This window comes from Odontesthes bonariensis, chromosome 16, assembly GCF_027942865.1.
Source record: "Odontesthes bonariensis isolate fOdoBon6 chromosome 16, fOdoBon6.hap1, whole genome shotgun sequence".
In the NCBI taxonomy this organism is placed as follows: Eukaryota; Metazoa; Chordata; class Actinopteri; order Atheriniformes; family Atherinopsidae; genus Odontesthes; species Odontesthes bonariensis.
This window is the reverse complement of record NC_134521.1, coordinates 35,308,234-35,326,249: the sequence shown is the minus strand read 5'-3', so window position 1 is coordinate 35,326,249 and position 18,016 is coordinate 35,308,234. Positions and strand designations below refer to the sequence as shown.

At 42.6% G+C, this 18,016-nt stretch overlaps 1 protein-coding gene across 10 annotated transcripts in view; it reads right to left on the bottom strand.

The window, feature by feature from the left end:
* Positions 1-17,798, bottom strand: part of LOC142401503 (uncharacterized) — a 30,749-nt gene extending 12,951 nt beyond the window's left edge. The window contains exons 1-6 of one of the 10 annotated variants that reach the window (XR_012773147.1): positions 17,478-17,798; positions 16,281-17,082; positions 15,976-16,173; positions 11,864-15,349; positions 10,648-10,691; positions 8,870-10,552 (exon numbers count right to left, since the gene is read on the bottom strand). Coding sequence is in view for 7 of the 10 variants with exons in the window: in XM_075486951.1 (XP_075343066.1) it covers positions 8,893-9,004; positions 10,476-10,552; positions 15,207-15,349; positions 15,976-16,173; positions 16,281-17,082; positions 17,478-17,648 (1,503 nt within the window). In the remaining 3 variants the exon portion in view is untranslated. Of the gene's footprint in view, positions 1-1,278; positions 1,357-2,050; positions 2,130-2,996; positions 10,553-10,647; positions 15,350-15,975; positions 16,174-16,280; positions 17,083-17,292 lie in introns of those variants that run through there. The other 9 variants (XM_075486956.1, XM_075486957.1, XM_075486951.1 and 6 more) reach the window with 9 other exon arrangements.
* Positions 17,799-18,016: the final 218 nt, after the last annotated feature.

The following is an 18,016-nucleotide window of genomic DNA, read 5'->3' as shown; positions in this document are numbered from 1 at the left end:
CAACGTCCCCCACCATGAAGTAACCAGACCAGGAGGCATTTGGTCAGACCAAAACCCTAAAAGGTTCTAAAAAGCCATGAAGCCAGACCTGTCTCTAAGCCAGACCTGACACCCACAGAAATACTCTCAGCATTTAAATACTCTGGTTCACCTGCTGATTAACTGAAGTGGAAACACCAGTAGACACATGCACAGCTTAGACACATGAGTGAGAGAGTGGAGAAAAACACTCAGTGCTGCACAAAAGACCCTATAGAACAGGGGTCTCAAACTACACAACTCAAGGGGGATGTCCTGCAACTTTTGGATGTCTCCCTGTTCCGCATACCTTGTGACTCACACACTACCATTTATTAATTAACATAGCTCTGTAGAGCTTGATTGCAAGCAACTGAGGAAGTTTCACCATTTAATTCAAGTGTGTAAGCCAAGGGACAAATCTAAAAGTTGCAGCACTCTGGCCCTCGAGCAATGCCATTTGAGAACACTGCTATAGAAACACTTAACACAGTAGTGTGTCTCCCCCTAAGCAATATGAGGACATTGTGACACACGTACACACTACCGTTTATTCAGACTATATGAGGACGTCAAATTAAACACTCTAAACTCTTTGAAAGTTAGGACAATATGAGGACATTGTGACTCACACACTCTACCGTTTATTCAGACTATATGAGGACGTCAAATTAAAAACTCTAAACTCTTTGAAAGTTAGGACAATATGAGGACATTGTGACACACGTACACACTACCGTTTATTCAGACTATATGAGGACGTCAAATTAAACACACTAGACTCTTTGAAAGTTAGGACAATATGTGGACATTGTGACTCACACTCTACCGTTTATTAAGACTATATGAGGACATGACGACTATAAACATGTTGAATCTGTCTTCCCCACTTCTAACGTCTTCTGTTGTTGTCAAAGAAAGCTCTGAACCCCACCTTAATGTAAATGGATCAACTTCATATAGAATTAATTCAAATAAAATCTGCAGCAGGCGGTCAAATTGACGAAAACATGTGTAAAACTACAGAAGATATTAAATTGAATGATAGTTTAAAGTTCATTTGAACTTTGAAGGGGACGTTAGACCTCAGTATTGATGAAACAAAAGTATTTCTGTCAGAGTATTCTGAAACAAGTCATAGAAATGATGATATTGTGAAACTGTTATCCAAGCTGATTGTTGAAAGAGTATTTTACTTATGCACTGGACCCAACTGAGACATTTATTTGAGTTTAATTGGAGGTAGAAATGTGTAACAACCTGTTGGAAGGATGAAGTAGATGACCCGCTCACTTCTGGCTCTGCTGAAGGCTGAGTCGGGATCTCTACACTTGGTGTCTGCAACAAAGCACACAAATTCACTATTAAATTAATTCTGTAATAAACTAACAATCATCCTAGTTTAATGAGGGTCCAGGCTTACTAAACTAGACCCTATAGAAACACTTAACACAGTAGTGTGTCTCCCCCTCAGCAATATGAGGACATTGTGACTCACACACTCTACCGTTTATTCAGACTATATGAGGACGTCAAATGAAACACTCTAAACTCTTTGAAAGTTAGGACAATATGAGGACATTGTGACTCACACACTCTACCGTTTATTCAGACTATATGAGGACATGACGACTATAAACATGTTGAATCTGTCTTCCCCACTTCTAATGTCTTCTGTTGTTGTCAAAGAAAGCTCTGAACCCCACCTTAATGTAAATGGATCAACTTCATATAGAATTAATTCAAATAAAATCTGCAGCAGGCGGTCAAATTGACGAAAACATGTGTAAAACTACAGAAGATATTAAATTGAATGATAGTTTAAAGTTCATTTGAACTTTGAAGGGGACGTTAGACCTCAGTATTGATGAAACAAAAGTATTTCTGTCAGAGTATTCTGAAACAAGTCATAGAAATGATGATATTGTGAAACTGTTATCCAAGCTGATTGTTGAAAGAGTATTTTACTTATGCACTGGACCCAACTGAGACATTTATTTGAGTTTAATTGGAGGTAGAAATGTGTAACAACCTGTTGGAAGGATGAAGTAGATGACCCGCTCACTTCTGGCTCTGCTGAAGGCTGAGTCGGGATCTCTACACTTGGTTTTCTACAACAAAGCACACAAATTCACTATTAAATTAATTCTGTAATAAACTAACAATCATCCTAGTTTAATGAGGGTCCAGGCTTACTAAACTAGACCCTATAGAAACACTTAACACAGTAGTGTGTCTCCCCCTAAGCAATATGAGGACATTGTGACTCACACACTCTACCGTTTATTCAGACTATATGAGGACATGACGACTATAAACATGTTGAATCTGTCTTCCCCACTTCTAATGTCTTCTGTTGTTGTCAAAGAAAGCTCTGAACCCCACCTTAATGTAAATGGATCAACTTCATATAGAATTAATTCAATTAAAATCTGCAGCAGGCGGTCAAATTGACGAAAACATGTGTAAAACTACAGAAGATATTAAATTGGGCCAAATGGTGTTAGTTGCAAAAATAGCAGCTTCACTGAAGGCATCTCTCTGCACATGTTTCCCAAACTAAAAAATACTGGAACTGAGGCTGACAAGGAGAAGGCAAAGACAAGAGCACGGTGGATCGTATCACTGCCTGCTGCCGCCTGCTGCACCTGTTACGGTGTTTGCTACTCGGAAGCAGGGGACTGCTCGGTCTGCTCTTCGGTCTGCACACATATCCAGCTAGAATTTGGCGCCGTTGTGAGTGGCTGGCCGTCTACCTCTGCTAGCTTTTTTTGTGTTTTGTCATGTTTTTATCGTTTTCATCGCTACTGATGCATGATCGCCTGAGTCTCTTGAAAATCAGAGATTCTGTGGACATAATATCGATCACGTCAACGATCAGACAAAGCCACCGCCACCTGTTTTGGCGTCTGCCCTAGTAACAGAGAACGGAAATAAAACGTTTGACTTTGAAACCAAAATATACCTATGGCATCTACCTGGTCGGTTGCCACGCAGCAGCCGTCGCAGAAGACGTGGAAAGAGAGGTGGAGTAATATGCCGGCTGAAAGCCCACCTGGCTTTGCCCTCCACCAATAATGCTCGCCATCTGCTGTCTGGTCTCTCCGGTGATTGCGCCGGCTACGACATCCGAGGCTCCGTGGATCAGTCCTACCGATGGCTGCTGTCAGTCGTGCCGAGGCCGGGTGCCCATCTCCCTGCCGCCAACCCGTGAGGATCCGCAGATGGGGCCGCGCACAGGAGGATCTCCGACCCGTTAATCCACGCCATTGTTTATTAAGCTTACATTAAAACCATGTTATTATCACATACGTTTTTTTTAAGTTGCTAGATTTCAAAGTGCCACTTCGTCAGGTTTCATCGTGTCAAAGACAGCGCAGCAGAATGCCATATCTGCGAAACCGGCATGTTCAAATCTTTTCCAGTTTATCACAGCAAACATACACTATTGTGTCATTTGATTGATAACATCTTAATAATAATCAGCGTGTAGTAGGAGCGATGGCTGTTTTGTGCCCGCCGATCCTGTGCCGAAAACTTTCTTTCATTTCCATTACCCATACGGGAGGTGCAGAGAGCCTCTACAATATAGATATTAAATCGATTTGTGTGGCTTAAATTCAACGAAAGTTTTTCCACATAATGTTAGAGGTGTGTTCTTTCGACCTGCTGATGTTTGTATCAGAATTTTGGTTCCTTTATGAGATATAGGTCCATCAAATGTATGTTATTATCGCAGCCAGCCATACTAGCAAATAAGGGAGTCAACCCTATGACGTCACGGTCACGTTGCCAATTTCGCACCAAAGGCCACATAATTCACACTTTTAAATGGCCGTTTTAACAAGTTATGCCCGGAAAATTTTGTTCAAGTTGGATTGATGGTTTTAGAAAAAGACAAAAATTTCATTTGAATGATAGATGAACATTCGTTTCAGTTCATCTTTAAGGGGGTGAGGATCAGCGACGTTACCAATCAACTATTGTTCTTAAACCCATCCACCCTTCTATCATCTCATTGGTTCTCAAAGTCACGGGTTATACATGACCTAATTACTTTATTTTATTTTCCCCCTGCAGGGTGAGGGTCTGCAAAGCTGCCAAACAGCTATTTTTCCACAACCCTAGTCCCGACTCATAGGATACTTCAAAATGTTGTCAGCTTTGCTCCTAAAACTTAAACTTTCCCCTATTCTGTCATTAAACACTCTTTCATTTATACACTCAATAAATATTTAGACTTACTGAGGTGTATAGACCCACAGACAAAATGGAGGAAACAGGCCTTATTTGAGTTCATTGAGTCCACAGCTCTATAAGTTCATTAAGTGCACAATGGTTGCGCGCGCCTCCGCGCGTCTCCGTGCAAGGCACTGAGATACACTGAAAAATAAACCCTTAAAGGGGAACTCCGGGGCATTTGAAGCGCATTTCCATTGCTAGAGGTTGTCAAATACTGATAGTAGGACACAGACAGGTGCAAATCTGCGCTCCCTGTGTGGAGATCGCGCTGTTCGCTCAGCCTGTCAAGCGAGGCTAATACGTGGTGGCTAAGGGGCAAGCGCTAACCCTTCCACGTAAAACAACAACTTGCACACTGCAGAAACGTCACACCACTTTATAAACCATCCGACAATAAAGTCACAAGCCTTACCATCAAAACCATATGCATGGTTCTCACATTACTGGCATGGGGACGTTACAAAACAACTTTATAAACAGCATGTAACTCACCGGTTAGTTGTACGCTCGCGCATGTGAAAGCCCAAAAGAGTCGATGGACGATAATCCCATATACAAAGCAATTATCTTCTCTAGAAAAACTGCGTTCAAGTATTTAAAACATTACAACAATATTACTGGGCATGGATTGTTGTAACTAACCGGTGAGTTACATGCTGTTTATAAAGTTGTTTTGTAACGTCCCCATGCCAGTAATGTGAGAACCATGCATATGGTTTTGATGGTAAGGCTTGTGACTTTATTGTCGGATGGTTTATAAAGTGGTGTGACGTTTCTGCAGTGTGCAAGTTGTTGTTTTACGTGGAAGGGTTAGCGCTTGCCCCTAGCCACCACGTATTAGCCTCGCATGACAGGCTGTGCGAACAGCGCGATCTCCACACAGGGAGCGCAGATTTGCACTTGTCTGTGTCCTACTATCAGTATTTGACAACCTCTAGCAATGGAAATGCGCTTCAAATGCCCTGGAGTTCCCCTTTAGTATGACCAAATAAGGTAGATTTGAGACATCCTTACAGTCAGACCATATCTCTTGGCTTTACGCCTGGACCAGTGGCCTTGAATCTTCTTTAAAACGTAGGGACTTTCTCTCCCAGAGCAGAGAGCTTTTCCATTTGACACACTCTCCGAGAAGATGCATTTTCTGTAATGAGGCGGACCTGATGACAGAAATAAAGATTTCTTTTGTTCGACTACGTCCGTTTCAGCAGCTTTCTTCATCACTCATTTTCTACACCGGTTCGGCGATTCTCCTCTATCGAATTCACTACATTTTTGGCGTCACGAACATTGGCTTTGCTCTGCGATCCGGCTGTCGTCTGTCCTCCCGGGGGGCTGTTTGCTCTGAAGCCGGCTAACGGTGAGTTTTTTTCCTCTCACCTTCTCATGGGGAGCAGCTGCGCGGGAGGCTGGATGACTGTCGTTTTGCATGTGGGCATGCTTTAAGTTACCTGACTCCCGCCCTCTGGTATTCGCATACCATCTGGGACGAGCCCACAACCGACATGTTTTCAAATGGGGCTATTTTTTCTAAAACTCGTGCATGTGATTGGATGAAGAATCTGTCCGTCATCTTGACTGACACGCCACTTCAGCCACTCCCAATGACTCAACCCGTGACGTAGCTCAGAGCTTACCTGACTCCCGCCCTCTGGAGCATGAATGGGCGGCCATAACGCCGCCCATTCATCCAAAGTCCCACCCAGCAATTAATGATTGGCTCTGATTATTTTCTAATCGGACGAAACACATATGACTCCCAGGCTCCTCAGATGGTTGTGTGAGGAAAGGGAACGCCCCCGCGTGTAGTTGGTGAACGCAGCCAGATGACGTGAGTCAGGTTATGCTTTAAGGGCCTGTCCGGGGGAGAGGTCGCCTGCGGTGTTCTGTGAGTGGGGAAGAATCTGTCTAAATTGTTAAGGTTGTTATAAATAGTGAATTGATGAAGTAAATTTTTACAGGACTGTGAGTTGCTATTATTAAAAAGTGTGTGCGTGATACGCAGTAATGTCACAAGGATTTTGAGTGGCCTAAAATATGCCTTCTCTGCGTTGTCGCAATATTGATAAGCCGATGGTCGCCTAGGGGGAAATGTTGCTCAATAATCGTTGTATTCGATCAGTGGAGTTTTGTTTATTGATTAAACTGCTTCGGTAAAAGAGTTTTAAGTGATACAGAGTGTAGTAGGTCAGTGTGGTGGGGAATCGCGGACGCGCGCTCTCCACTGCAGGCCTTCTGAGTCACAGTGTTTTTGTTGGTTTCGTCAATAATGCATCATAACTATGCAGTGTGAAGGCGTGGCGCTTGCTTGTCACATGTCAGTCAGTGTGTAAATTTGCTGAGAAGAAACCACAGACGCTGTTTTCGGTCTTGGAGCCAATATGGCTTCGGTAAAATGATTAATGCGCCTTATCGCTGGGCGCGCTGAGTTGTGACACAGGTGTCGTTGATAGACACGTCAAGCGCTAAGAAGAAGTTGTTGTTATTTACAGGTCGGTTGACCTGACTGTGGCATTAAGTGATCAGTAACTTTTGTCGGTAAAAAGAGTTCGGGCGTGGCCCAGTGCACGCTACAATTATTAAAATATTAAACAGCTGTCGACATAACAGAGATACGCGGGTGCGCGCACAGAAGAAAATGGAGAGAGAAAATATGCCGGCTTGGGGGTAAATGTTTTCTGTTGTCTGGCTGTTCGGTTCAAATGTGTTGTGAAGTCTTTGGTTTAAATGTTATATGTGTATATGTTGTCTGTGTATGTTGTCTGTCGGTAGTTATCCACCAGTGTTGTGCGTGAACGAGTTCAAAAGAACGCGTTCATTGAACACGCTCATTTTTTCGTGAAAGTTGAACTGAACGCAACACATTTTTTAATAAAGAACTTGAACGTGAATGAGTTCACATTATGTGTCATGAACGGCAGACATCACTGTAAATGAACGTTTTGTTTTCCATTGAAAACTGAGTGACATCTGTTTTCTCTTTTGAAACGCAACGAGAGAAAGTTCCTCCCTCCTGTATTCTAGCTGGTGCCGCTTAAATCATGTATCACCAGACAGAAATGGTTTTGACATAGTGTGCGCAATGGATTGCGGGCAACATAGTGTCCGGCTGAATAACATACTGGCTTCCGCACGACTTTACCCGTGATGAATTGCAGCAGAGTGGGGTAGGCATAACAACGCCGCGTAGCAGGCAACGACGAGAGCGTGGAGGGCTGGAGGAGCGAGCGAGCGAGAGAGAGAGAGCGCGCTGCAATTTAAAAAAAAGGCTAGTGGAAGTGATGGCACGGAGACAGACACCGATTCTCCTTATGAACATTTAAAACAATTTTACACTCTTGCAAACCAAGACCCCGACGGCATTTCATATTATATATTCTTTTTTTAATTAAATGCTGGTAGATTTCATTGCACTAAGTATAGAACTGGTCTACCTTGTCTGTACTGCTGCAAGTTTCATCACCTGGTAAGAAACCCACAATTGCAGTGTCATGAGCAAATGTCTACAATGAGCAGTTTCAAAGAACATATAGTGATTTCTAGCTCGTAGTGTGAAAAAAAGTATTTATTTGAATATCTCACGAAAAAAGTAAAATGAACTGAACTTTGAACTAGTTCAGAATTAAAATTGTGAACTTTGAATGTGAACTGTTCACTTTGAGCATGTATGAACTGAACTTGAACTAGTTCAGAAAAGCTGTGAACTGACACAACACTGCTATCCACTAACTTTCATACTGTACTGGCGTGCTTGGGTGGAGTGTGGTTGAAAAAAAAAAAAAAAAAGTGTGGGGAAACGGACAATGTGTGTGCACGTTCACGACGAAAGAGAGAAAAATAAAAAGTGTTTGCAAAAGTGGATTTTGGCTTATAGCGGGAGAGTTGGAGAGCGTTACTCCAGATAACAAAAAGAGGGGGATTTTCAGAGTTCGGAAATCGTGGTAATGATGGTGGGGTTCATGCTTATTTAATGGGAAAGTGAATACATTTAACATGTGCTCTGTTTCATTAAGTGTTAAAGTGGGGTTCTTGTTTTTCTCAGCGAATGTACATGAGAGCCAAAGGAGGGCCAACACTCAAAACTCAGGACCCTCCATATAAGTCGATAAAGGACCAAGACGGAGTGTGTGTGCGCTGCAGCAGTGCGGGTTGAAGCGGCCTGTGGGTGCGCGTTCACGGCAAAACAAGAGAGGAGGAAAAAGGAGGGTGTGAGAAGAGCTGGTTACGCGCATATTTGACTTTGGACAAAAAGCGCTGGAGTTAGATCCCAAAATATATTGAAAGACATTCATTTTTAGTTAATCGGCTGTTTAATCAATACCAACGGAGAAAATTAAGAGATGCACAACCTTAAAATTCGAGTTAAGCATGAAATCTGATCTAGGATCGGCTGAGTCTCATACCAGATCAGCAAGTGCTTCGGAGGAAAACGAAAAAAAAACAAAGAAAAAAGATTTAGATTCGAGTGTGTGGGAGGGTCCAAGCAGACAGAGAAGCTGCGCCCCAGCCATATAAGGCCAGTGTGATTTATCCACAGAGTCTTTAAATATTGTGGCGTAATCACAGCCACTGCGGGTTCTTTTCAGCCGGCAAGTATGACTGAGACTTGAGATGAGGTATAATACTTTATTCTGTTCACTCTTTCAGTGATTCTTTCTGTGGTTTTTCCTTAGCACGGCCTCCCTCCTGCGCTTCCTGCGCTGTCAGCCGGCTCGTTCTCCTCCTCTTCCCCGGTTCCAGCACGCTACTGTGTTTATAAAGGAGAGTGATTAGACAAGTGGATGCTGGTGTACTAATCACTCACCTGGTGCTGCTCCCCTGAGCTCTCTCCACACCTCTCTCCTGCAGCTGATGCACCACGCCCCCTCCACAAATATCAACATACATACACATACACACACGAGCACTCACACTCCTATGCCCACATACATGCACACACACATGTTTGTGCTTGTTGCTGTGTGTTTGTTTGAACAGACTGAGTCTCATTGAAAGAACAACTTTCTTAACAACTATGTCCTCCTAAACAAATCTCGGCGCTCTTTCCGCCCCCCAGGGTCGGTGCTGAAACCGTGCACGGGGGAGTGAAAAACTCCTAATAAAAGACCTCCAGCTGAATTGCTGTCAAAGGCCAGCTTCCACTGGAGGGGGGAAAAGTGACGAGATCATATTTTTTAAATCAGTGGCCCAAACACTGCTGCTGTGTGTTCAAGTAGTAGCATCTATGGCATCAGAAACTATAAGGTTACTTCACGCATTAATGATTAAGGTACCTCATAAAGTGACTGTGATATTGTTACTCAACAAAACATTTTATTATTTATTAATTTTTTTTTATAAATTTATAACATCTCTCCTGCATAACTGTTGTTCTTTCACAGCCACACCTCGTGGTAGAGAGATGGACTTCACTTGTTCCATCCTCACAGCTGCCTGCCCATCGAGATGGAGAGCATCAGGATTGCATATCAGAAATTACTATTAGTGTCTTACCCAGGCCCGACTTGAATGCCATACATTATGAAAATGCAGAAATAAATATACTTGTCGACAGGTCACATAGGAAGAACCCTGATGACACAAATATTACAAAAGTTGCTGTCGTAACTGAAGCTGAAGTTCTCTTAAAACGACCACAACCAAATAATTGTTCTAATCAAATAGCCGACTTGGTAGTTGTAACTAAAGCTTGTAATTTGGAGAACAAAAAAGTTGTTAACATTTACATTAGCAATCAGTATGCTCCCTCAAAAGTATGCGGGTTAACACAGCAAGGGAAAAATAGATGTATGAGGACATCCACAGGTGAATCTATACGTCATAAAGAATTGATTTTAGCATTATTAGATGCTATTCAGCGGTTAGCTAAAGTAGCAATTTATAGATGTGCTGGACACATAAAAAGCTTGTTTAAATCATGGTGCAGTATTGAGTCATGGCCTAGGTCATGTCTCAACAGGGGGGGTAGTAACAATAAGAAACAAAGGTTTTTACAACATATGGGTTTACTAATTACTTAATAAATAATAAATAAGTAAATAAATTTGTGTCTAACAGGTCAAATATATGCAAAACAGAAGCCACAGGGCACTCAAGTGAAAATATGAGGATAACTCCTTAAAGCTAGAGAACCCTTTTCATCAAATTTGTATGAATTCCATTGAATTAACTAAATGAGAAGAGAAACAATTCTGCCAAGTGATAATAAATGTATTTACCAAATGGGTTGAAGTATTTCCATGCGCAGAAGCAGATGCACTCTCAGTAGCAAAGGCACAGGGAAAATAAATATTTCCTAGATTGGGAAGTATGGAAAAAACCGATAGTGACAATGGAACACGATTAGTAAACAACGTCGTCTCCCTGATGCTAAAGAACTTAAAAATATACCTTAGAAACCACTAGACATATCACCATATCAGTCAGCAGGATGACTGGAAAGACACAAGGGAATAGTTATGTCAAGACTGAAGAACAATCATAGAAGAAACAGGAAAATGGTTTCACTGTTTACCACTAGTAGTTCTAAATGTCAGATAGGGCAGATGTGAGGAAGCATGCGGGTACAGAATAATTTCAAAAACTAAACTTGGTTTATTATCAAAAAGGTTTCGAGGAAAAGCGCAGCTGGGTCAGATATCAAAAACCAAACAGTAACAAAAACAAAACATAACTAAGGTTAAACAAAACAGGACTATGACTATGACTGAACACAAGAAGGATACTTAATTTCAGTGACTAGTGAGGATTTGGCAGTGAACATGAATAAACCGGGAGACTAAATACTGTGGAGGGGGATTAGTGATTGAGTGCAGTTAATGGCAGGACAGGGGAAGGACTAAGGAAAGGTGGCATGACATGACAAAACTAAATACGAAACCTGAACCTAAACCTTAACAAAACTAAGAAATGGTAAAAACTAAGAACTAAACAGAAAACTAAAAGCGTGCCAAAACTCCACAGACACGACACTAAACATGCATATCATTTCAATTATCGCAAGATTAATGCCATTTGAGATAATGTACGACTATTTGTACTCCCACAGTGGAAACCATTCACCAAACACGATGAAGAGAGAGAAGAAACCGTTGCAGAATACATGGTTAAAATGTTAACAAGGAGAGAGATCTCTTCTGTTAAATCTGTTCCAGGTGAACCTGTGGAGGAATCTCTGAAGACAGTAAAACCCGGAGACTGGACCTTCATCAAACCGATAAAGAAAAGGGACAAAGAACTGGCCCAGTCCAAAGGGGGAAGGTCCATATCAGGTACTACGTACAACACCCACAGCAGCTGAAAAAGTAGAAAGGACTTCCTGGATTCACTTATCACACTGTAAACTAGTAAGACCACGACCTTCAGAAAAAGGGAAAGATTAGTTACCCACCACCGTTCTTTGAAGCATAAGTCTGACTACAAAGGGGAACTTTCTCAACAGGAGAGGTTCATCTCAACCTCAGTGAAGAAAACAACGGCTAAAACGAGAACATAGGGTGCGGCTAAAATAAGACAGAAAAATAGACAGACATTGGCCGTGGCATCCATTCAGATTACCAGGATTTTGTGGGTTAAGAGGAACTACCTGTGTATTGTTTATCATTACCTTTATTATAGTATTTCCAATTTTATGGTATGAAGCTTGGATTAACAAAAATGAAGACGATGCGAAACAGAGTACCACCACTGCTCCCGTGACATCTGGGGTGCCACATAGAAATTGGGTTTAGGCCTCACACACACAGAACAATATCAAGAAATATAAGAAAGACATTCATACATAGACATAGAGGTTCACATATAGGCTACTGAAGGCAACAAATCTGCTCAAAACATCTATTTACACCCAAAAAGGAATGTACAGGGTTAAGTGATTTGCCATATCTTAATTTACAAAATCAACAGGAGAAGGGGGCAGCAGCACGGCCTGATCCAATGGAAGTAATGGCCGTTAAGGCCAAAGTTTATTTTTGTTCAAGCGACACTCACGGTGCAGTAGGGATGTTCGTAGGAATATCAGAGTGCGACAGCTATAAGATGCAAGTCAGAATAGAAGCAAACAACGAGATTGAAGGTCAGACAAGGATAACTTTCCATGCCCCGGATAAACGAGAGAGTAGGACCCTGTGGGTTAAACATGAACTCCTCCCTGTAAATGTGACCATTGGAACCTTTAAAAGACATCTGGTGGGTGTGGGGTAATAAAGCATATCTATTTTTACCATATGGATGGACAGGTTGTTGTTTTAGGGCTAGTCTAAAATTGCCATACGGGGTTGTTACAATCCAACAAGAACCACCAGCTGAGGAGATTCACCCAATTGACAGTTCGGCGAACAGGAAAAAGAAGGAGAACCAAGCACAAAAGCCATTATTGGAAAGGGACAGGTGGAATGAAGACACGGAAGAGGTGCAAGCAGAGGATGATATCATGGATTTGTATCCACTTTAAAGATACAACTAAGACAATCATGCAGTAGGAGTGGACGGCCATTTTGTTAACCCAGTTTTCTCCTGTTTATATTACTCTAGGGAGGTAAGATGACTGTATTTTTGGTTTGCATTAATTTTGTCAGGAAAGTCAACTATATTCAAGATAGACAGGTTTTGTTTGTTATTTTGGCCAGGGTCCACTCCAACTCGTGTTCCTAAGAAATGTGTTCATTGCGGAGTTGCCAGTTGAGTGAGGAAAGGTTGAAACCAGACTAGAAAAGAGGTTCTGTTTCTAGCACCATGCAGGAGCCACTCCTGGGATGGAAAGCCTAGCGGTTATTACCACAAACATATTTTATAGTTTTATACTGAGTGTGACGTTTTTACATGGTTTATCACTTATTTCTGACAGTGTGCAGTCTTATTAACCTTGTCTACATGTATGATACAGTGTTTTACTTAACAATCTGCTATTGCAGTGGTGTGGCCAGCTGCCGAGGTGTTCCAACTCTGTACGGGAGTTTTGACAGATGTAAGGGGGGAATGACTATGCTGAGGCTAACAGGATAAGATGGGTGGACACAAGTAGATACATGTCACATACACACTAATATAGTAATTAGGGGAATTAGTAAACAACATATACAGGTATAGTAAGTAGGACTCTGGAAGCGGAGTTTGGACACATCGTGTGACAATTATGTAATCATGCAATATACTGTAGCATAAGTTAATTTTCCGGCAAGATACTGGTGGGTGTTTTCTTTTCTTTCTTCTCAGGATGACATTCTGGGAAATGGGAAACAAAGTGAGAGACACTGGCTGTCCAGGGACCCCCACGGAATGGACTCAGAGACTTGAGACGGGGTGATGCAAATGGACTGTGGGACCCTGGACAGGAGAATACGATAAAGGAAAATGGACGTTGGATAACAAAAGATGGAAACTAAGCTGCACGGCTACTCTACTGCAAATGCATTGATATTTTTCAGTAGTACTAGTTTGCTAAAACTCTAGAATTGTGTGGATTGAGTTATAATCATGAAAATGTAATCGTTGATGTTATAATCTTGGTTGCTGTTATGAACCATTTCAATCTGCATTGTATGCCATAATGGAGTGTGAACTTATATGTTACTTGTGATATTGTTGTCATTATGCTTTTGATATAGCCTATTCTCTGTAATACAGTAGGAGCCACGCTTTGTGGACATAATAGGACGAAATTGGACCAAATTGACCATAAAGGTCCTGAAATTAGACGTTAAAGGTAGGGTCGGAGATCCTGGATTTTGAGTCCAGTGAAGCTGCATTTTGAAAATACACAGGTAAAAAGTCCCAACCCTTTTCTTCACTTTCCCCCCCGAAGGCACGCCTCTAGAGTACATGAACGCGCACGAGCACGAAGGTGCACGAGCGCTGTTCTGACAGCAAGCACCGATCGTTGCCGTATTTAGTATTTAGTATTTAGTTTATGCTAACTATACGTTTAATAATGCTAGGTGCTAGCCAAGCTGGCTCTAGTTTAGCTTCCTGCCAAGCTTCTGGACGGTCACGGAGCAGGGTACGCGCACGGGGGGGAGGAGGGGGAGGGAGGAGCAGATTGCAGTTTGATAAACGGCATCAGAATCCAATCATTGTGAACGGTCCGTTCACAATGATTGGATACTGTTTTTCCTAGATTGTACGTTCTAGAGGCCACTAAAACTTTTCATATTTGTGTCAAAACTTTTAATTAATTGGTTGCAATGGGGGTGTGAAGAGTATTTCAAGCAATATGTAAAAAAATGTTCCAGAAAAAGATCCCCTACCCTGCCTTTAAGGGTAAAGGTAATTGTTAATATGAAACAGGGATTGCTTGCTTAGATTGGCACCAGAGTGAGATTCCCTTAGGTCATCCAATCTTTTTCCCCACTTTTTAGGAAGGGTGGTTTTTTATCGACTGGATGACAACTGACCTGCAGGTTCCCCACAGAGACACACAGATTGTATGGGAGAGCAGGACATGAATGTTTAGTCATGTCAGGAGACTGATGAGCTGTGTGACTGGAGGGAGACCGGTAGGCTGGTTTACTGTAGCCGAATTTGGACTAATTATATGATAGATTTAGCTTACCTAGTCTAAAATAGTTAAAATAATGTGCGCATAGACACGTAAATAGGAGTTAAACTAATCAGTTGACTCAGAAATTGAGGGCTTATGATATATTAAGAGATTGGGCAATCAATAATGTCGAACAAGCGAAGTCTTTGTTGATGCTGGTACCATGGGTTTGGCCATTTACCATGACACATATTGTAGAGGCCATTTTGTGTTTCGGGACTCTAAGTAGTCCCGAAGGGGGGAATGAGGTGTATAGACCCACAGACAAAATGGAGGAAACAGGCCTTATTTGAGTTCATTGAGTCCACAGCTCTATAAGTTCATTAAGTGCATAATGGTTGCGCGTGCCTGAGATACACTGAAAAATAAACCCTTAATATGACCAAATAAGGTAGATTTGAGACATCCTTACAGTCAGACCATATCTCTTGGCTTTACGCCTGGACCAGTGGCCTTGAATCTTCTTTAAAACGTAGGGACTTTCTCTCCCAGAGCAGAGAGCTTTTCCATTTGACACACTCTCCCAGAAGATGCATTTTCTGTAATGAGGCGGACCTGACAACAGAAATAAAGATTTCTTTTGTTCGACTACGTCCGTTTCAGCAGCTTTCTTCATCACTCATTTTCTACACCGGTTCGGCGATTCTCCTCTGTCGAATTCACTACACTTACCTAATTACTTTATTCTATTTTCCCCCTACAGGGATCTGCAAAGCTGCCAAACAGCTATTTTTTCGTCACTCCTAGTCCCGACTCATAGGATACTTCAAATGTTGTCAGCTTTGCTCCTAAAAATTAAACTTTCCCTATTCTGTAATTAAACAATCTTTCATTTATACACTCAATAAATATTTAGACTTAATCCATCCCTTAACCACTCCCCACCTAAACTCCTCCCCCCACACCACTCCCCCTAACCCCCCTCCCCCTCCCCCTATAGCCCCTCCCCCCACAACACATGACCAGGGGTCACTAGAGTTCACCTCGTGACCAGGGGTCAACTAGAGTTCACCTGTCACATCCAATTAACTAATTAAGTTGGAGGAAAGGGTGGGACTATAAGTGTGTCACACACATAGATAGTAAAACAGTTCTTTACTCTTCATACATATTAGTGACTCAGTCATACAATAGTTTAACTAAACAGTTTTTTTACCTTCACAGATATCATTTTGTAATACCTGTGTATTTTGCTGGAGGTGTGAAGTTCGGGACGTATTCTCGGCCAAGCACCTTCAGGCTGTTGTTGTTAATGTCTCCAGCATATGTGAGAAGACACGACGGCTTGCCGCTCACTGCTGCAGTGCCCCAATCCTGATTCCACCTGTTAAGGCCCTCCAGGAGATAGAGCTGGAAATTCAGCAGATTTGTACTGGTTCCTGAAAAAAAACAAGCAAAAAAACAAAACAACATATTTATGCCTTAGAAAAAAAAGTGCTTGTTGATCCAGTTTTGATATCATGTAATCATGTAGAGAGTGACTTACCAGGAATAAACCTGTTCAAATGGCAGTGAAATGACTCGAGAGATGTTGATCCTCTGGCACAGCGGTAGCTGGTGAGCTTGATGCCACTCTTGTTCATGCTGCCTACTTCAGTGTACAACTGAATCCCTGGAACATCCTGGATGCATTTTATGTGCCGTTTTTGCACACGCCAGATGTGATCCATCCTCACTTCATCCAGCAGAGGAACACCCATCAGGTCTCTCCCTTTTGGACCCCTTAGCTCCTCCAGCAGCCGTTCTATTTGTACAAGAGTTGCTTCCTCTCCCCGAGTCCTCCTACGGCAGAAAGTACTCAACTCTTTTTTTGTTATTTGGCTGTCCACCATGGATCTGGTTATACCAGGTCTCTGTTCTTGCTGGAGCTGCTTTGTTTTTGATCTCTGGAGGAGGTCGAGGTCCCCTGCATCCCACTCAAAGATGCACGAGGACAGGGCCCTCATGAAAGCAGGATACAGGGGATGAGCATCTGTAGTACATCCCACAGCCAGCCGCCGCATGAAATGCCATATGTCAAGTCGTATGTGGAGATCTGGCCACTCCCCAAACCTGGCCTGCAGCTTGCTCAGCCCCTCAGTTATACAGCAGCCACAGTCAACACAAAGCACCATGGGAGGTGCAACCCCAGCCTGGCGGTACCGCTCCATCAGGCCAGCAGCCATCCTGTCCAGTCCTGGACCCTCCTGCCCAGTCAGGACACTATTTAAGATTTGGCCCAGCTCGTTGCCCACAGAAGACACCCACAGGGCCGTTTCTTTGCTGTGTCCTGCCAGCTTCTTTGTGATCTACAATTAAAAATGTGATGTTAAATCTCACAGTTTGTCTTGTCATTAGAAACCTCTGTATGCCATAGATTTCATTGCATTTTTTATGCACTTTATACAATAAACATTTCACAAATAATTAGAATTAAACAAGTTTAGTTGTTTGTGAAATTAGAAAAAATGAGTGTGATCTACCAAACCTTTTTAAATTAGTGTATTTAATACTCTCACATTACAAAGATGCACCTCTGCAAGATGGCGCCGTCCATGGCAGCCGTAGCCTCTCCGTATGTTGTGGTCTGTTTGTTATGTTTGTTTTGTAACGTCTCTGTGTCCTGCTTGCCCTCTTACACAACGGAGGAATTACTGCACTTTAGGGGCTCAACCCCACCGGACTTATACCCCGATCTACTCACCCGTTCCACGGTCATTCTGGATATTTTTGTAAGGGGTACCGTGTTCTTCGCCGGTGCTGCCAGATGGATCAATAGACGGCGGGGAAGGAGAGCCGGCTCCCTGGTTCGTCTGCGCCGGAGGGGAGTGAGACCACCTCTTCCGGGAATATTCCTTGCAAATGTGAACTCCATCTGCAATAAAATGGATGAACTCCAGTGCCTTGTAGCACGGAACAATGACTTTCGCTCATCAGCTGTGTTTGCGTTCGTGGAGACCCATCTGTCACCAGCTACACCTGACGAGGCTGTGGAGCTGGAAGGCTTCTCCTCGTTCCGGGCAGACAGAGACACTCTCGATAACTTCCGGTTTCTGAAATGCTGTCTCTGTCCATGTGAGGGCGCTCGCGGGCGAGTCCAGAATGAATGGGGGTCTATGGGGGTTGCACCCTAAAAATCCACTTTTCTCAGGATATAATTTTTTGTCAAGTAATTTGAAAGTTGCATTCAAAAGGGGGGACTAAAAAAATACACTCGGCTGAATATTGCATTTTTGAAGTTCA